Source organism: Zonotrichia albicollis, chromosome 5 (genome assembly GCF_047830755.1).
Source record: "Zonotrichia albicollis isolate bZonAlb1 chromosome 5, bZonAlb1.hap1, whole genome shotgun sequence".
Taxonomy (NCBI): domain Eukaryota; kingdom Metazoa; phylum Chordata; class Aves; order Passeriformes; family Passerellidae; genus Zonotrichia; species Zonotrichia albicollis.
The window spans coordinates 38,101,870-38,122,756 of NC_133823.1; the positions used below are offsets into that span (position 1 = coordinate 38,101,870).

The 20,887-nt window shown below is 39.4% G+C and overlaps 1 protein-coding gene across 1 annotated transcript in view; it reads left to right on the forward strand.

The window, feature by feature from the left end:
- Positions 1–20,887, forward strand: part of SNX25 (sorting nexin 25) — an 88,026-nt gene that overhangs the window by 19,309 nt on the left and 47,830 nt on the right. Inside the window, exons 3-5 of the mRNA XM_005483850.4 lie at positions 3,420–3,636; positions 15,866–16,038; positions 16,885–17,071. Coding sequence (XP_005483907.3) covers positions 3,420–3,636; positions 15,866–16,038; positions 16,885–17,071 — 577 coding nt within the window. The remainder of the gene's footprint in view (positions 1–3,419; positions 3,637–15,865; positions 16,039–16,884; positions 17,072–20,887) is intronic.

Genomic DNA, 20,887 nt, shown 5'->3' on the forward strand with positions numbered 1-20,887 from the left:
TGAGAAAAAGAATAGGCATTTAATCCTTGTTATTCAGATTTTTGTTATTTTTAATAAAGTTGTATAATGAATCTTAGCAATATAAAAACTGTCTAGTGTGAAGCTCTGCTAGTTGCAGATTTGAAACCAGTTTGACCTGCAGACCCTGGTGGTGCCACTGAACCTCTCAATGCGTGAATGTGGAAAAAGGGATAGCAGTTACTGTAGGACGTGCAGGAATGAGGGAAGGGTCTAGAGGGGTGTCCTCACTGAACCTCCACACAAGCTTCTGGCTCTCTACTCCCAACAGTGTTCTAGTTTACACTGTTTAAAAAGAGTAGTTGAACAGGCTCAACTTCAATTTCAATAGGAATGGCATTTAATCACATTGTAATAACTTGGATCTTCTGAACTAATTTAGGAAACCCAGTGGAAATTTCTACAGTTTTGCACCAGACTCATTGTGGTCACTGCATTTGATTTGATCAGAAGAAATCTGTTTTATGATTGTAGTGGATGACTTAGTGGTAGCAAGGTTCTGTCCTGAATATGTTCTGCCTCTTTTTTTATTCCTTCCTTGTCTTCTGACTGTTGTTTTCAATGCTTTAGAGAACATGTAGTATAAAAATAATGAGAATAGATGCATGAACAGATTTCTTCTCTGAAGGGAGCAAGCTGCTCTCCATAAATTTGTTATACTTGTTTTCTGTATTTCCTTAGAGTGCTGAAAAGGCACCAGCTGCATCAATGGGCATGAAATGAAAGCAGCAGCTGCACCCCAAGGCCAGGATGACACAAGGCAGTGTCTTACCCAGGCTTAAACTGGCTGCTGTCAGTGTCTGTGGCTGGTGTCCTGCTAAAATTGTATTTGTTTAAAAGCTGTCTCACTGCTCACTTGGACATACATGCTGGGCTCTAAAGAACCCTGAATTTTATAGAGAGCAGCACTGCTGTGATGCAGGAAGGGTGACAAGGAAACGACAGGAGTCGTGTAAAGCCAGAGAGTTGTAAAGCATGGATGCAGAAAAATAGGGTTAAAGCAGTGTAATCATTTTAAGGTATTGAAAGTATGTAACTTGCAGAGTTAAACACAAATGAAATATTTCATAATTGCATGGTTGGTTTTTGATGATGATTCATGTTCTTTTGTCTCTAGCTTGATATTGCCAATAGATTTTGTGGCTCTTTTGTATTGAATATGACAGAATTCATGAGTGGCTAAAAGGAACAAAAAGAATGTATTATGTAGTGTGCTGGAAACAGAGCTCATTTTGGAGTGGAGTTGCTTAAAAAGTAATAAGTTATTTTATTAATTTTATTGAATTATAATAATAATATAATATGAATTATATTACACAAATTATAAATATAAATTATATGTTATAGCTTATTTGAAAATTAATATATTAATGATCATTAGGAATAGATTTTCTCTGGAAGACAATATGTCTGTAAGGGATCAGGATGCACGTTCTGCTCTTGTGCTCTTGTTTTTTAGAGTTCTCTTGAATAGACTTCTGTAGGAGCCACCACTCCATACCATGGCTTGTCCTCTTGGGCAAAATATGCTGAAGAAAGAGCTGCTTTGCAGCCTTGCAAAGGATAGAGGGGGTGTCTGTGAGAAAATCTGGATAGTCACTACCTGCCAGTGATGCTGATTAAAAAATACCACAGTGCAGTGTGCTGCAAGCACGCTTGAGAAATTATTGGTCTCTTATGGATTAGATGAAAAGGAAGAATCTGTGCTGTGGTCAGCTTTCCACAGTGTTTCAGACCTTGCAACAGAAGAGAGTAAACTAAGCTATAACAAAAAAGATGGCTGCAGAAGGACGTGGAGACAGCTGTGGAAAAATAGGTTCTTAAAGTGTATTTTATTGGAAGACTTGAGATAAGTAATAAAACTTCAGATTTCAAAATGCTATTTCCTCTATTCTATGGTGTCTTAACAGATTATTCCTCTGCTTGCTTATCAGAAGACCACTATTTTATAACTGTTTTTATCACTCTGTAGTATTTGTGGGTAAGAGTTTTCAGTGAAATGTTTCATCTATTTTAGAAAGGAATTTTGGAAGTTCCTATCCTGCTATTTCGCTCTGCATACTTTTTTCTCTCCTGGATTAGGAAAAAAAATCATTAAACCTGTTATATATTTGTTTACAGAACTGTGGAATTTTTTCTGAATTATTAATTAAAAAGTCTTGAAATGACTTAGCAAAAGGCTTTTAATATTTCAGTATACTCATTGAAGTGATTCAGTTTCTTTATAAACTTGAGGAAGCTAGTTTGTGAAGCATTTGACTAGAAACTTTAATCAGTTTTAGCCATTTCTCTGGAAAGGTTATATTGGTTGAGGTTTGCTAGTTTTGCCTGAAAAGGCAGGTGAAAATATTTAAGCTGTTGTCTATTAATATGCTATTAGTTCACTGTTTTCAGTTCCAGGGAGATTTTCATAATTTATATAATTTACCAAACAAACAGATTCTATCAAAGTGGAAGGTAAGCAATTATGGAGTCTTATGATAACTTTGCACTGTGGGCTTACACTGACAGATGAGATGGGCTTTTGATATGGAAGTTTGAATCCAGATTGTTTAGTAAATAAGTTACTCAAATTACCAGGCACATGACTTTATTCCCTCCTTTTTTATTATCTGGTAGATGCAAATTGACTCTTACAACCCCAGCTTTTCCCCCATCTTGTTGCAACTGCTAAATGGTTCTTGTGTTCTCCCTGAACAGCTCCTGCTCTCTTAGACCTCCAGGGACATTTGCTTGAGTGAAACATCAGTAAAACTGGTGACACACAAATGCCAAAAAGCAAAGTCAGAATGGTAGAAGACAGTGTTGCCATGGGATTTGCAGTTACAGTAATGTTGTTATTGCCTGTCAGTATGGTTTGGAATGCTTCGTCATTTTTAAGTTCATGGGGTCTCACTAATCCACTTGATCTCTCTTAGCTCTTCTGATCCTATAATGTACTTTCTGTGGTGGTGTTCTGTGTTGTATATATCTTTGGAAATCCAAAAATATTACCATCTTCCCTTTCTAGCCATAACTTTGGAATGGAGACTGTTCAGTTCCTATGTAAAGAAAGCTGGCTTCAGCCTGCAACATTTTAGACACAGCCAAATTTATATGATAGTTTATATAACCAAAGGCACTGCTGAGAGACAGGTATTAGTCTGAGGTTTGTGTGTAGCTGGTAACCTGATTGTCTCAGCAAATCCACTTTAAGGCTTTGCTTTGCAAAGTGACCTGCAGTAACCTGTTAGGTGCAGATTGCTGTAACCTTGCCAGCCTGACTTCCTTCGGTAAGAAGTGGATGTGAAGCCTGTTACCCATCCAGTGTTTGAGATGGGTTGAGGGTTACATTTTTCCTATCTTGGTGTGCTTTGTCCTTTTGCAGTTTTTGCAATTTATTGTTTTGTTTCTCCTTTCAGTGTTTGACTACAGCTATAGAGATTACATCCTGTCCTGGTATGGGCATCTGAGCAGAGATGAGGGGCAGCTGTACCAGCTGCTCTCTGAAGACTTTTGGGAGATTGCCAAGCAGCTGCGACAGAGGCTGAGTCACATTGATGTAGTTAAAGTTGTCTGCAACGATGTAGTGAAAGCTTTACTCTCGCACTTCTGTGACCTTAAAGGAGCCAATGCCAGGTAAAAACAAATTGCAGTTCTTTGGAATTTTCTGCTTCTCTCTTCACTTACAGATGTACTAAATCAAAGTGATGAAGACTGTGTATAAAACTGATAAAATAGTTCAAGCTTATTACCAGTTTTAGAGATCAAGCAGGCTTCAAGATGTCTGTAAGGAAACACTTGGACACCTTTTTCTAAGAGTTTGGATTCACTACTCTTTTCATTTTAATCCATGAATCCTTTGTTCACAGTAGGAGGTGGGCTGTGTGAGCAGTTCCTGCAAAGTGCTGTGAACATGCAATGGGAAGAAGGGCCACTGTTAGTGCGGTCAACAGACAAGAAGATAGTTATTTGCACCTTTCCCAGAATAGCACCAGGAATAATTCCATTCAGTTTTCCATTTTTTCTAGCCCTGGGAGGCAAAGCCTTGTGATTTCTGTAGATGGTCTGTCCTGCAGGAACAAGATTTTGCTAGTGCAAAAATTGTTGGCTGTATTTTCTTTCTCTGCTTAAGTTATCTTGCTAATTTCATAAATTTCCTCTTTGGCAAGGATCTCTTTGTCCACTTGAAAAAGCCCTGAATACTGGAGTTCCACCCAAATTGTAATTGCACATAGGAAATTTTAGCCTATGCAGCTCCCACATCTGAATGCACAATCTAATTGTGCATGGAACCTGGTTTTGTACCTGCACTTACCTACATTTTGGTTATCCTAACTGGAATATGCTTTGGCCATTCAGATTTAGACTGTACATTTTATTCTGTGAAGCTGTTTTAGTGTTAGATCCATGTATTTTTGACACCCCCTCAGACAAAAAGAACAATTGTGTTCTGTCAGTGATCAATCTATTACCACTGGCACTTCTTTCTCTTCTGTATTAGAAGACACAGTTAATGTATTTGTGGCAGATCCTAGCTAGTTTTTATGTAAGCTAATGCATAGAAAAAGAAAAGACACTAAAGGGTGGTTGCATTCAAGAAAACAAGAAATTAAGGTGTATGTACTTTGCAGTAGATCTTGCAGTGGGTTCTAGGTACTACTTTCTTTCAGCTCTGCAATGGGGTAGAAATCTCTTAGATAAAACTCCTAAGTGTGCTCCTTGATTTTTAAGTGTCATGCTTGCACTTGTCCTTGATCAGAATAAAGTGCTTGCTTTTGGGAAGAACTTGATTTAAACAGTTAAAGAATGAGGAAGTTGAATTTTTTTGTTGTTTGCTTTTTGCTTTTTTAAAATCTAAATGTTTTTCTATTTGAAGCTGGGGATCTAGGACCTAGAATTGCAGAATTATTAAGTATTATTAATGCTGATTGTTGGTGAGGCTTCTTATCTGCTGAGTGTTATGACCACTTCATCTGGTTTTTGTTGGATTGTTATTTCCACTATGTAGAACTAAAATAAATTCTTTTGGTTATTTTCTGGTTAACTTTTCACTTGGAAGTAGTAAATGCACTTTAACTCTGGAACTCTGGATAAAACTGCATTAGTATGTGAATGAAAAAAAAAGTCCTATCAAGATTTAGTGTAATAGCAGGTTAGAAAAAAGCCAAACAAACCAACCCAACAGCTCTAACTGAACAATTTACAGAGGCTGGAACTGGAATTAGTGACTGTTTTTTGCAGACTGCAAGGCTGTGAATTCACAAGGAGAAAAGGTCTGGTTTTAATGTGCTTGACAGATCAGCAACATGATGCTGCATGATGCAAGTTATAAAGCACTAGAATTTCCTCCTGCTGCTCATCCAAACTTGTTCAGAAAGTCCAAGGAGCTGTATGGATATTGCACAGGGCTCACCATTTCTTAGCAGATGGAGAGACAGCTTAAATGCTATGTACAGGCCAGGTCAGCAGAAAGATGGAATTTGTGCTGCTGAGTGATGTGAGCATGCATATAATAAACCTTAAAGCACAGCAAATATTCAGATAGTGTTTTCTATTTGAGAATTTGTACTTTTAACAGGAATTTGAGTTTTGTACAAATTGCCAACTGCTACGGAGTTTACTGTGCTAGAACCTGCTGACATTTTAAGCTATAGACTGAGAACTAAGAAGTATGTTACTTCAAGCTCGGAAGCCTTTAATTATTTCCTGTATTGTCCTGATTTTCAACTGGGATAAAGTTGATTTTTGTCCTAGTAGCTGATCTGGTGCTGTATTATGGATTTAGGTAGAGAATAATGATGATAACCCTGGTGTTCTAGTTGTTCCTAAGCAGTGTTATGCTATGTCAAGGACTTTAGCTTCTCATACTGCCCTGCCAGTGAGGAAGCTGAGGGGGTGGGCAACACAAGAAGCTGGGCAGTGACATAGCCAGGGGAGCAGAGCCCAGCTGGCCAAAGGGATGGATATTCCGTACCATATAGTGTCATGTTCAGTATGTCAATTAGGTGAAAAGCTGGGAACTGGCTGGGCATCAGCTAGCAGGTGTTGAGCATTTGCATTGTGCATCACTTGGTTTATATATTCTAATTCTATTATTATTATCATCAACATCATTATTATTATTTTCCCTGCCTTTTCTGTTCTATCAAACTCTTTGTCTCAAGTTGTAGAATAGTTTGGATTGGAAGAGACCTTAAAGGTCATGTAGTTCCAAACCCCTGCTGTGGGAAGGGGCACCTTTCATTAGACCAGATTGCTTAATGCCCCATCCAGCCTGGCCTTGAGCAGTTCCAGGGATGGGACATCCATGATTTGTCTGGGAAACCTGTTCCAGTGCCTCACCACCCTCACTGGGAACCATTTCTTCCTAATATCTAATCTAAGCCTCCTCTCAGTTTGGAGCCATTGCTCCTTGTCCTATCACTACAGGCTCTTGTAAATGGTCTCTCTTCACCTTTCTTTTTGGCTCCCTTCAGGTACCTGAAGGCTGCAATTAGGTCACCCCAAAGTCAGGAATTTTACCTTTTTTTCCTATTCTCTCCCTCATCTCACTGTGGGAGGGTGAGGGAGTGAGTGAAAATCTGTGTGGTGTTCAACTGTATAATGGGTTGAATCACAGTTGAATTGCCACAGTTCAAACACAAAATTTGTCTTCCTGAGGTAGGGAACGCAGATCTTCTTGATCTGCTTTGCTTTCTGTTAATGTTTTGAAGACAGTAATAAATGTAAATTGACATTCACATTTCCTTCTGCATCTCATAATGAATCCAGTTAGTTTTGGATGATAAATATAGTGGAACAGAGGCTGTAATTAGAGAGAGGTATCTTTCCTGTTGTGACACCTCATGGAGTGCTCTATCATTTCTTGCTACTGAGTTTATACTGCAGCATGATGGCAAAGGGCATTTTGTCCATTGTGTGGCAGCTTATGAAGTTTTAAATACCTCTAATACTGTCTATGGAGGGGGTGCCACCTGAACCACTTTGTCTTGGTTTTCCTGTATAACCCACTAGCACAGCAGAAAGGAGTCATCCATGCCCAGGAGGACAGATGTCCTGTTTTTTCAGAGTGAAGTTCATGTGTTTTGTGACTAGGTGCACGTTGGACACAAAAATTCTTTACTTTTCTTCTTTCACTGATGAACTTCAATCTGTGATTAACCAGGATGTCTGAGGGGATGAAAATAGGCTGAGGCCCTTCAGAATAAGAAAGGGTGCTACAGTCTTTTTTTTTTTTTGCTCCTGCTTTTCATCTGGTTTATCTTAACCATCTCAAACATTCTCTTAGTAATAAACAGCTCAAGGTAAATAGCCATCAGAGGCCAGAAATGAGGAAAGGTGCTGGCAGACCTTGTCTCCCTTCAAAGCATGGGTCAAGGCCAGGTTGGGTGGGACTTTGGAGAAACCTGGTCTAGTGGAAGGTGTCCCTGTCCATGGCATGGGATTGGGACTAGATGATCTTTAAGCTTCTTCCAGCCCAAACCATTTTATGACTCTTTGATAAGAGGAGAGGCCATTTCCATGGTGCCTGGTTGGAGACAGGGCACTGGGAGAAAGGAACCTTGTATTTCCATTTCTTTATTCTATCCCCTGGCTTTCCATAACAGCAGCTGTCTTTCCTGTGTATGCCACACACATCCACGGAGTGAAATAAGGGCAGAGACACTTCTAGCCATGGGCAGAACTGTCTGGAGTGACATGGAGCAATGCAAGCTGTAGGCAAGACAGTTCCCAAATTTTTTTATCCTGTATGTGTCACTGGGGTGTACTTTGAGGTCCAGTTGGAATTTCAAAGGAAACTGTCACTTTTCAGTGAGAAAATTTGTGGCTTTTTGAATAATGTAGCTAGGAAACCATTTAATTTCTAGTATTGACTTGGTGTATAGAAATGGAATATGATAGTTTCCTGTGTCCAGCATTAGCTAGCTTATGAATTTGAAGTATGGAGAAAAAGTCATACCTGGATTTATTTTTAGAAGCCACTGCTCTTTTCCCATATGTGCAGGATCAGGAACACGTTTACAACAGGATTGGCCAAGTGCACCCTGCAAGGGTAAAGAGGTTAGTATTCAGCCATTCATGTTTCATAGCACCTTTTATTCCTTCATTCCTTCATATGTTGTTAAGAAGTCTTTGCTTGGTTACTTTAACTAGAATATAAGCAAGCTGAATACTGGCAATACCGTTTTATGCAATCAAGGATGGACTGTGAGCTCAGTAAGGTGGTGTATAATGATGGAAATGGTCATGTTGGTATGTGAGTGCAGTGTTGTCTGTGGTGGCAGTGTGCTTTTCAGGGGCTGAAATTATCTGCTCCCAGCAATTTAGTCTCCCTCTGGTAGCATGATATGTTTGTTGAAAGCCAGAAGCAGCTATTCTTCTGGATGAAACGCTCAGTCAGTACCAGAAGGACTTGAGCAAGATGCAGAGAAGTAGTGTCTTTCTGTGAAGCTGTCCACATGAAAGGGAGTTCCCTTGCCCTTTCTTTGGGCTGAGAACACCTGCTCTAAATAGTTACAGAACTATTAACATTTGATAAGTAAACCCCTATTTTTTGCTGGGTGCAGCATAGGTAAAATAAGATTTGCCTGCATTATATTAGTAGATATCATGGTTTAACCTCAGCTTGCAATAGTCCCACACAAACCACTCACTCACTGCCCCACCAGCATGCTCAGATCTGGAAGTGTAAGTTCAGGAACTTGTGGGTTAAAAGTGAGAAAATTTGTGGGTTGAGATAAAGACAGTTTAATGGGTAAGGCAAAAGCTGCATACAGAGCAAAACAAGTAATTCATTCACCACTTTCCATGGGCAGACAGGTGTTCAGCCATCTCCAGGAGAGCGGGGCCCCATCACATGTAACAGTGACTTGGGAAGGCCAACACCATCACTGCAAACATCCCCCCTTCCTCTTCCTTTCCCCAGCTTTACACACTGAGCGTAATGGCCTGGAATATCCCTTTGGTCAGCTGGACTCACCTGAGTCACCTGTCCTGGCTGTCTCTTTCCACCTCCCTGTGCACCCCCAGTAGTGGGGTAATTCAAGAAGCAGAAAAGGGCCTTGATGCTGTCTGAGTGCTGCTCAGCAATAGCAAAGCCATCTTTGTATTATTAACCTATGTTCAGCACCAACCAAAAAATATTTGGTCCAATACTATCCATTAGGAAGAAAATAATCTAAGAAAAAACAGCAGAGTAGGCAAGTGGGATTGGAAGGTAGTTAATCCTTGTGTCTTGAACCCCCTGACAAGCAGTGATTTTTGAACAGACACCAGCAAGAAGAGGTCAGATGACATTGATTTTATTATTTTTATTATTATTATTTTTTTTTCCTATATCTTTTAGTTTTGAGTGTTCTCTGTCTTTAACCTACAGCAGGGGCACCTTTGACCCCAGAGATAGAGGAAGAATTGGTTTCTGCAAACAGGAATATGTGGTATCACAGGCTGCTTCTGACCAGTTGTCTGCTACACAGCATCTGTTGGTATCTGCTCAAGTGTTTTTGTGTTTTTGTGCCCAGACTTGCAGCATAAGTTATGACTTAGCAAAATGAATGCTTGGGGTCTGCAGGCTGCTACCAGTGCTGATTCAGAACCTATAGTTAAGAGCTCAGTGCTCTTGGAAAGTGTTGTGGGGAAATTGCTGCTTAAGTGATCAGTATGGTAAGCTGTTTGGGGATTAAACGTTGTATCATGCATGTTTCGATACTATTCCTTTTGTTTTCTGTTATTACAGACAGGGTAAGGGGAGAAAATAACTCATAATTTTCTGTGCCCAGGTGAATACCTTGGCATGTATAGGGTATATAACTTCAATTTTTTGTGATTGCAATGTGTATTGTGATAAGATAGTGGAAAAAAAAAAAAGAGGACAATGTCACCACAAACTGATTAAGAGCAGACTGATACAAAGGAAGTTATAAACACTTGAGATTTAACTTGGTTAATTCTATAGATCCAAGTTATCAGGCAACTAAATGCCTCCCACAAGTCTTGTTTTTCTTTTATAATTCCATTTGCCAGAAACCAGAAATGCTAAGAGCTGGTTACCACAGTCAGCCTCTGGAAAGGTGTATCAAGGGGATTAGCATGAAACTGTAGAGATTTGTTGCAATGGGAACAGCTGTGTGTGAAAGTGCTGAGAGCAAATTAGTCATGAAAAACCAAGGCCTGAGCATGTTATTAAATTCAGCCCATAGCTAAAACCCAAGCTAAAAACCAAGGCCAAGGCATGTTATTAAATTCAGCCCATAGCTAGCACCAGGTCTGAAGCTCACCATTTGTTTTCATGCTTCAGTGTGGGAAGTTAGGTTTCCTGTTAATGCTTGAGTATAACCTTGATACCATAATAAACATGAAGACATCCTAGTGCTGATGTGGTCATACCACAATTTGTGAGCCATTCATAAGTTCTTTACTTCTGTTACTAATATGGCTTTTTCCTGAAAGAGGTAACTGTGGCATGTATAAATGAGAGGTTTTTTGCACCATAAACATTAGTTGAAATGATTTATAAAATGTGCTGATTTATCTTGATAAAATAGCAGCTGTGGAAATTTTGGGTTTGGCTTTGTCTGCTGTTTCTATTTTTTGTTGGGCTTTCTGAGGTTTATGTTATTTTCTTTTCATTGCCTTTTTTTTTTTTTTAAGTAGCTACTTTTTTCTAGTATATTTGTTATACTGGCTTGCGAAGGTCTAAATTTTTGTTTCTTTTATGTCTTAGAAAACTTGTATAGATCAAGCAGTTTTTACTTTGCTGTATTGTCAAGAAGCTTACAGCTCTGAGGGTGATACAGGTGAAGAGATGCAGCCTGCTTGCAGCTCTGGTGGTTCTCAGAGTCTGTTTAATGAAAATGCATGGTGAATGTTGAAAATACTGATGACACTTATTTAGAGTTGCACATCCACTTCTGCTCACAATTGTACAGATTGAGACTTCAATAGAGCTCTGCAAGGCTGTCTCTTGAAAGACTAAATAAAGAAATATCAAGGCTGAAGGAAACACTTTGTTAGCCACCTATCCCTTAAGTAATTTCCTGTAGAGGAATTGTTAATTTTTTACATGGTTTTGTTGTTTGAGGTTTTTTTTTTTTTGGTGTTTTTCTTTGGGGTTTTTTGTTTGGTTTTTTTTTTTGGGTTGTTGGCTGTTTTTTTGGGTGCATGGTTTGTTTTTTTTTTTAGGGGGAAGGGTATGTGTGTGTGTAAATTTGCTTCCTGCCTTAGTTTCAAAGCAAACTGACTTAGGTTTGTCAAAGATGCTTTGTGTCAGGTTCATGCATCCAACCACAAATACTAGTTTTTAATACTCCTGAGTCAGATGGTTACCAGATGGTCCTTGTCAAAAATATGGATATCTAGAGCAGATTCTTGGGGAAAAAAGATTTCCATGAGGTTGCTGTATTGGGAAACCTGGAGTTCCAGGTGATAGTCTGGTCTTATGAAGTGGCCATAGGTTCCTGAGAAATGAGGTATTGTTGTTAAAAAGGTGTTGATATTGGCTCAGGGTTGCTTACTTATAGTATGGGAAGAAAATGATGATTCTTCTATAAGCCTGGTAATGTTTTAAGTGCTTCTCTTCAGGAATACTGCAGCAAACCTGGTCTTCTGCTTTCCTTTATGAAGTGCTGGATGAACTGTAGGCTCACAGCAGTAAGGGGACAAGTCTTAGCCCTGCTGACACTCAGTGGGACACGCAGGCAGTAAATGCACAAAGCCACCTCCGAGCAGAGGATGGTTACAGTAGGTGTCACTTTGTTCCCAAAGAAAAGTACAGCTTGGAACAGACCTGGTACAAAGGAACTCACTTGGGCAGGTCCTATCTATTCATCTGTATTTGTACTCTGCTGCTTAATCCTCCAGTGCTTTGAGGTGCAACTGAAGGAAATCCCTTTGCTTTCTGGCACTATATAAAAGTATTGGATAGTGTTGAAAATTCAGGGAAGGCTCTTCATAAAGTTACAGAAAAGGAATTTGGGCAAGGTTAAGGCTGGCTTTGTAGAAGATGGGTGTGATCTGTAAGAATGCTGAATAGATCATATGTTCTGTCTATTGTTTTAAAAAAGTCACCTGCATCTTGACAGATAACTATTGTCACTATTGCTTCAGTCTTAATTGTTCCAGAAGACACAAATGAATTAAGTTGCCACTTGCCATTATTCGAATATCGTCTAAAGGAGATTAATGAAGCCTGGTTTACAGAGCTTGTATCATGCCTGTTTTGGAACTATTTTCTAGAATGCCACATTTATATTAGTTCACTGCACACAGTTGTGCTCAAAATTTATGGCTAATTGACTGGGCTTTTAAAGCTCTGTCTAAAAATAGCTGCACACAGTTTTTGTGCAGTTTTCTGTGATTACTAAGGGACTGTTTGTTTGGAAAATCCAACCACACAGTGATAAATAGGAAAAGAAATAATGTCTGTGTTACTATTTGGGTTATTTAATAGTGCTTAATAGCTTTATTGACACTGGAGAGATGTAGCAGCACTCTTTGTGTACATGTATATGGATTGCACTTACATTTCTGCTTTTCCTGTTGATCTCTGCAAAATGAGCAGTGCCACATTCTCACAGAATTGAACATCTAGGTTTTATATCAAGCCTTAAGAATCTGCTTGATCGGGACACGTTAGCTCTTGCTCCAAGGGAGTAAACAGACCTGGTTTGATGGCTGAGTAGTGGTGTTAAATCTTCTCTGGTTGCTCGCTGCTCTCTCTTTAAATGTGTCTCAGTGGAGGGGAAGCCTGGGTTAAAAGGGCAGCTGTTTACTGGCCAGACCTCTAGTTGACACACAGTATTTCCCTGCAAGCTCATCAATGGTAATATTGAGACAAATAGAACTGCAATGCTTCCTGTATACATGCGAAGGAGGATATAAACCAGTATGTTTTGTCTTGTCTGATTTATCATTGTCATAGTGATTTATTCTTTAGCTGTTCAGCTTCCGCCCAAGTTTCTTCTCCTGCTTTCAGTCTTCCTTTTATTTCTCTTGCCCAACAGTGATGAATACTGCAGGATTTGTTGACAGAACTGTTTGGCACTGACAGGGAAGGCTTGTTTAGAGTTGAATTTCCTGAAGACTTTGTTTCTCTATTTTCATAAATATCTTCCCTTTTGCTTTTTAGACCACATGCAGGTACAGTTTGGCTAGGAAAACCTGTTCTAGAGAATAGTATCTTCTTAGGTAATGGAGACAACTCCAGGAAAAAATGAAGATATTCTTGAGCAGCCTGTAAACTGGAGAGTAGGCAACTCTGCTCCCCCCTTGCATTCCTGTAGGCAGGAACACATTAGACAAATTAGAAGGGTAAGAACCAAATATTTGCCTAAGTGCTTGTTTATTCAGTTCCATTTTCCATTTGTGTTCTCCTGGCTGTGTGGCAGAAAAATCCTGGCATAGGTCCAGCTCAGCAAAGCTGTATGTGTTGGCTTTGACTGGGAATAAATTTTTGCAGTAGGGAAACAGTTCTCTTGCATGGGTGATACTATAGGTACAGTTAATGCTCCAGTGTGTTTGCAGTCCTAAACAGACTGGCATTCCTCAGGGGACTTGTAGATAGATATTGAAGACAAAGAAGACTAATCTCAGTTCAATGAAACTTTCTGTGCATTATGGCTCTGTTTTATGCTTTTCATGTGCTATGAAAGTATATCTTGATCTAATCACTGTGCAAGATGTCTCAGAAATAAGGTGTCCAAAATAGATGGCATTTGTTCACAGGCCAAAAAGCAGTCACCATTTGCATTTAGTTCTAACACTGTATTGTGGCTGTTAATGCACAGGAATCATTTCCAGGGATAGTTCTTGTACTTGGTGCTAGTGAGGCTGTATCTTGAATCCTGGGTTTAGTTTTGGGTCCTCCTCTGCAGTAAAGGCATGGAAGTGCTGGAGCATGTCCAGAGGAGGGCAACAAAGCTGGAGAAAGGGTCAAGAGGACCAGCCTTATGAGGAGTGGCCAAGGCAGCTGGGGTGTTTAGTGAGAGTCCTCTGGAGAAGGGGAGGCTCTTACTGCTCTCTACTGAGAGAACTGCCTTAAAGCAGGTTGTAGCCAAGTGGGGGTCTGTGTCCTTTCCCAGGTAACGAGCAACAGGACAAGAGGAAATGGTCTCAAGCTGTGCCAGGGGAAGTTTACATTATTAGGAAAAATTTATTCACTGAAAAGATGGTCAAGCATTGAAATAGGCTGTCCAGGGAAGTGATAAAATTGCTATCCTGGGAAGTGTTAAAAATCCATGTAGATGTGATACGTAAGGACATGGTTTAATGTCCTTTAACTTGATGATCTAGAAGGGCTTTTTTTACCTTAACTATTCTATGTTCCCTGTGAGTCACCTGTTTGCCAGCATTTTGCATATGCTTCTGGCTGTGTTTCTAAGTGGCTGACTTTAGGTGCACCAACCTGTCTGGAAGACTTTACTTCCACAATAAGAGGTGGCTGTAGGTAAATGACCCAGACTTTCTGTCAGTAATCTGCCTGGGACTTGTCTGGGTTTGGATAAATAATGAATGCCTCTAAGGGAGAACATGACAGGGGATGTTTGATGTGGAGTAGAGGAAGCTTCAGGATACGTCTGGAACAGGAAAGAAAAGTAGAAATGCACTGAGGAAAATAGCTATGCATTCAGCTGCCACTGAGAAAAGATCCTACCAGGGCAAGATAAACAGCTTTGAGCTCAGTCAGCTGCACCACCTGGACTGGTTGATAATGGAGATTACACGTCATCTTCATAAACCACCACTCCTCAGAAAAGAGTATTTGTATCCAACATGTTCCAAGGGACTTGTTTTGAAATTTGTCTTACCTATAACAATTGAAACACCTTTCATGATCCGTGTTTGCAAACAAAGCATTTGATTTGTGATTCAGTTAAAGGCATCAGTCAAATCAAACCCAAATGTCATCTTTACATTTGTTTTTCTGAAAATTAATGTAAAACTATTTTTAGTCTCCTTAAGACAAATTATTGTATTACTAGAACAAAATCAGAGTCAGTGTTACTATTCCAACATATTTTCATCCTCCTGAACTGACTAGCAAAAATTAGTTATTTTATAATCCTGCCTGTCACTATTGGCCTTATAGTGGTGTCTGAAAACATTCGGTTTGACTGTATGCAGTTCTTGGTCACTTTTTCCACAAACACAGGCAATAGAGCATCTCTGTGAGTAGCAGTCAGTTGACTAGGACAGCACCCTAACCTAGCCAGGTTGGCAGCCTCCAGCTCTGGAAAGAAAGCAGATGTTATGGAAAATAGGAGCCGGTACTGATATGAGACATGAGAGATACAAGCCTTTGTAGCACCTTAGAGCCTTCTACTGATAACCAGTCTAGGGTGCCTCTGTAAGTTACTGTGGTGCCTCTCCAGTGACAATGTCTGTCTGTCTGGAACCACTGGCTGGGTCACCTTGTTGTTAAAGTGGATTGGAGCACATCAGGCATGTGACCATAAATGAACTGCTAGGATACCTTGTCTCTGCTTCTGCAGCTGTTTTTGTATAAAGAAAAGGTACAACTGTGACCTGCACTGAGGAGTTCAGTCAAACATGTTCTGAAAAGTCCAGAAAACCTTTGGCACCTGCAAGGAGATAAGCTAGATTGTATTGGGCACAGAATCCAGGTGAGGGAGATTTGCTCCCTGTTTCTTTCAGAGCTGTCGTCCAAAAACTTGTTTGTGAGGAGTCTGCAAACAACACAGTGTGCATCATGGGCTTACTCACCCAGCAGCATTTTGCTGTGCACGTTCAGCACAGCTCCCACCCAGTGTTCATGCTGCACCATTTTATCAATTAGCAACTGATGGTCATAGATGACTTCTGATACAAGTGTATGTAAGTTCTCTAATCTGTATTCTTCTCTCTCTAGGCAGGAAGATCCACCAAGACCTTTTTTGCTGCACTCATGCTTGAGGAGCTCTGATGAAGAAGTAAGATTTCTGCAAAAATGTTCTCAAGTTCTGGTGTATTGTCTCCTACCCTCAAAGGATGTCCAGTCTGTCAGCTTGCGCATAGTCCTTGCAGAGATACTTGCAACAAAAGGTAGATCAAAGATAAGAGATGATTAACCATTTGTACATGTACAATAGTAGCAATTACAAAGTTTATCATGTATAAGTATTGATGCTCTGCTTTTACATTCTGGAGTTTAATTTCTGTGATAGCCAGTAAGACACTATATTCACGAAATCAAGCATGTACTTACTTAACTCTCATGATCTGATGCCAGACTGTTTATCACATTTCAGGAAGAATCGCAATTTGTCCTTTCTCATTCAGAGTTTTTCATAGAGGAATACTTTTGAAGCTTTCTTTGGCATTATTTATAGGGATTATATGAATATTTCTGACCTTTAATATTTACATTCAAATGAATAAACACATCCTTAAATCTGTGTATCCAATAACTGATTCATTATATTATATTTATATACTTTGATTTATGCAGTGTGGTTTGTTAAATTGAGGGATTTCTACTTTGTTTTTATCAGCTACACTTTATAAATACAGTAAGAATTTTTTATGTCACTGTCAAACTCAGAAATTATGAAGTCCCAAGTATTACATGATTCAGTTTACTTTCATTTATACTGGCTGTAATGTCATAGCCTTCAGAACACACAGCATAATGAATGAAAACACTTGGAATTTTCCAGAAAGAGCTCAGCTTTGTCAATGTACATCAATTTCTCTAATAAAATAACCAGTTTTATCAAGAAAGTATATGCAATCTCAAATGTACTGTGTTGTCCAGAAGACTGGTTTTGGATTTTTTGATGTTTATGAACTTGGATATTTATTTCTGCCTTTTATCTGCAGTTTTCATTTGCAAGACAGCAGTTATTTTTCAACATAAGGATTTTGTTTGAAAATATTTTTTCTCTCCAGTACTGAAACCAGTGGTGGAACTGCTGAGTGATCCAGATTACATTAACCGGATGCTACTCAGCCAGCTGGAGTACAGAGAACAGATGAATGAGCATCAGAAGAAAGACTACACATATGCTCCTTCTTATGAGGAGTTCATCAAGCTCATTAACAGCAGCTCCGATGTTGAGTTCCTGAAACAACTGAGGTATTTAACATTTCACTGTAGCTCATTCAAAACTAAACATGCTTCTTTTCCAGCCCATTACTAAGATTTGAATGAATTGTGATTTTTCTTTTTAAATTTAATTTTAGATTTCTTTTTGTATGGTGAAGCAGAGATCGTAAGGATGATAAGCTACAACATTTGTTAGATCTCTGATGTAATCAGCATTTTAGCTCAGTGGCAGAAAATGCATAAAAATTCTGCTTAGTAGTATACTGGAGATGATTTTACTGTTGAAAGAGATAAATGCTTGAAATGTATGAAAGGCATACTAAACTCTTCTTTGCAATTTAGCTCTGTGGAATTAGATGAAATATGTTGAATTTCCATTAGTGTGGATAGTTTTCTCCTCATTATCTTTATGAATTATGACTGGCCATGGTGGTCTGGTGACTGTGAACTGTAGTGATCTTAGGGACACTGAGCATTCAGCTGTGGTGTGGAAACAAGGAGTTTGAGTTCCAGCACATTATACCACTTGATGAGAGGTTTTCCTGGACTATTGCAGGGAGGTGTTTCCCAATTGCATTCTTCTTAACTGTGTTAATGAACTCTACAGAGCTCATTAAAAACATCACTGAGCTCCTACACATCATGAGTTTGTTTGATGTTTGTTTGCCTGTTTTCTAATGCAAATGGCACCTGCTCACTTTCATACTAATTCCACTCCCTGTCTCATCTCTTTCTCCTTATATCTCTCCTCTTAATGTGAGATATTGCCTGCACCTCCAGCCTGCTTGCCCAAGAACTGGTTGTTTATGCTTGTCTTTTCTTTGCAGCTGTTTCTCCTCTGATTTCTGATTTATGTGAAAGGATAAGGAACAGCTGACTGGGAAGTGAGAAAGTGAGAAGGTTCTGCTGTTATAGAACCTCCCTAGATGTCCTTGAGTTGGTTTTGTTGAGCAGAGCAAAGCTTTGGAGGACTTCTGAAACCGTGTCTGGAGTGTTTGTCCTAAGCTCTCACCACCAGACAGACCTGGCAGGTTTTCCTCTTCCCAACTGCCCCCTATTGCTGCTGCAGGCCAGCTGTTTCTCTTCTCAAATGGCTGCAGAAACAGCTGAAATAAAAAACGTGCATATTGATTACATTTGGTGCATTCTGTGCCATCTCTTGTGACCCTGAACTTCTGTTAGGCTTGGCCTGATCAGGCCAAGAGCTGGCTTATTGGGATGGAGGGTATGGGCTGTGCAAATAACGTCATCCTTTCTCTGTTCTTCTCTTTGATTCTGAAACCACTTGCATTTCTGGGATAGGAAAATACATTTAGGTGATGGTGAAATGATTCTGTTGCTTAGCTACTTATTGTTCATCTGCTGTAAAATTTGCTCTTTACTCTAGGACAGCGTGCCTTTCCTGAGAGCAGAAATTAGTCTATATTAGACTCTGCCTAAAACCTAATTGATGTATTTATTACCATAATCACACTAATGGATCTGTTTGTTTCAAAAGCAGCCCAGCTCTTATCTTGTTGTTGTTGTTCAAGCACATTAATGCTCAGTGTGTTCTCTTTTTAGCTGATAGGTCACTTTAAATTGCGTTCTCTAATACCAGAGAGCAGATCTGCTTTATGAAATAATGTGGTTTTGGCTGCTCCTAGGTTTTTCCTTTCTAGTCCATGAATACCAACTGCTATCATCTTGAAATGTGTTCCTCTACACCCTATGAAATGTTGGTCAGTCTAACCTGATCAGTATTTTAATAGAAAATGTCTGAAAAAATGGATTTTATTTTCAAAGAGAAATAGTATTTGATTTTGGAGGCAGTGTTCTTCCTTCCTCTGGGATAGTGGTTAAAGAGCATTGTCTATGGGAGGAGGCATTTCCATTCTCTTTGTTCTCCAGCACTTTGGGAGCACCCTGAGAGAGATGGGCCAACCTGCAGTCATTTCAAATTTGTGTAGTCTATTTGGCAAAGCTTTCATGATTAACCAGTGAAAGCTTGCAGATTTGTGTTAACAAACCAAAGAGTGGTCCCTATATGGATTGAAAAACAAACAAAACCAGGTGGTACTTAGCTGTAACTCACAACAGTGAACCACAGGGCAAATCTATAGAGAAGGAGTTAAATGGGAAGAAACAAATAAGCTGTTGTGCACTTATCTCTGGGAAGTACAGTGAGAGTCTGCTGGAGTGATGGGAATGGGGCAAATGCTTCCCATTCTCTTACAACAAATAAATTACTGGCATGTTTTACTTAAACAGAGTTTTCCAGTTAGATGCTATTCTGGGTAATTATGCTCATCAAGAATTTCTGTTCATGATTTTATTTGGAAATAATTTTTCAGTGTCTGTTCTAAGCATGGCATTCATGAACTCTAAGCCCCCTCCTGTTACTTATAATGTTGCCACATAACATATTGGTAAAGAACATGTACAGGCAGTAGCAATTTTCACTGTAGGCTTAGCTTTGAGGGAAATTTATCTTAAGGTACTGCAGTTGCTGGGAGCTCATTATTTTGTATTAAACATTCCTGTCATGCTTATCTTTGCAGATTGATTATTATCTGTTTAATAAAATAAAGATAAAATACCTTGCTAAGTTCAAGAGGCTGTGGCACACAGATAAACATTTCCTCAGACTCCTGCCTGAGCACAGCCAAGCAGGCAGGGGCTCCTGGCTGTATGCACTGACAGCACAGGAGGGAGGGCTGCTGAGGCATCCTTCCAGACTGGTCTCATTTACAGAGTTTTGCTGGGCTGCCTTGTGGGTATAGCCAGGGATTCATGGTGGGGAAGGCAGGGAAAGCCTCTGCCTGCTTCAGTGGAAACCTGTGGGTGAAAGGTGTGTGTTGCTCTCACACAGGAATTCAGAAAAGAGAGAGGGAGGCTATCTGGGTCTCCTGGTAAGCAAGTGTAAAGCTCTCTGCTGTGCAAATAGCTCTCCCTGAAAGGATAACAATGGTGCTAGGATTTTCTAAATCTTGTTTCTCTCCTAGCTTAGAAGCACTACCTTTAGAAGAAATATTGTATTGATTTTCTGCATTGCTTTTATGGATTTTATTTTTGGAATGCCTTTGAATGGTGCAGTAACTACTTAATGGTAATTTTGGAGAACTTTGGGATTCATAGTTTGTATCTATAGTGAACCTCTAACATTTAGTCACTTAATCTCTTGGAACATAACTATTGTTTTTGTGGAAGTATTCCTTTAATTTTTGTAGGGAAATCAGGGGAGCTGGTATGTTCATCAAAAGGAATTTGCTGATTTCTGGGCAGCTATTTTGGGTTTGTTTGTTTGTTTTTCTATCATACCTTTACCATGTGAAATGTTGAATTTGCTGAGGGTAATGGGGTGAGAAAAACAAAACAGCAAAGCTTTTCACAGAAGGGACAATTGTATGGTTATACACTAATGTCCTTCAAACTCGCTCTTTCTAAAGTTTCATTTCTTTGATGTTTGTCATGAAGGGAGGCAGACTTTTATTACCAAGTTTTCACAGAGTGTTGTCCCTATCTTTCAAAAAGAAATAGTGAAATTTCACCTTCATTTCCCCTCAGACTGAAATTAGCATGGATTAATTGGAATTCTGCTACAAATAAGGAAGAAAAGATGAGTTCTTACTCATGAGATGTGAAACATGTACCTTCTCTATGAGGAGAAGACTAAAGATAAAAGACCTGCTGGGTTAAAAACATAGTTGAGTACAAATAATAAGGAAATAAGCTGATGGATAGGTTTAATTCTGCTCTCAGGTTCAGCATTATATTTATTCTAGTATTTATCGTTACAGCAGCAAAAAGTCACAACACAGCTCACAGTAAGAAAGACCATTACTACTGGCTCTGTATCCTCTTTTA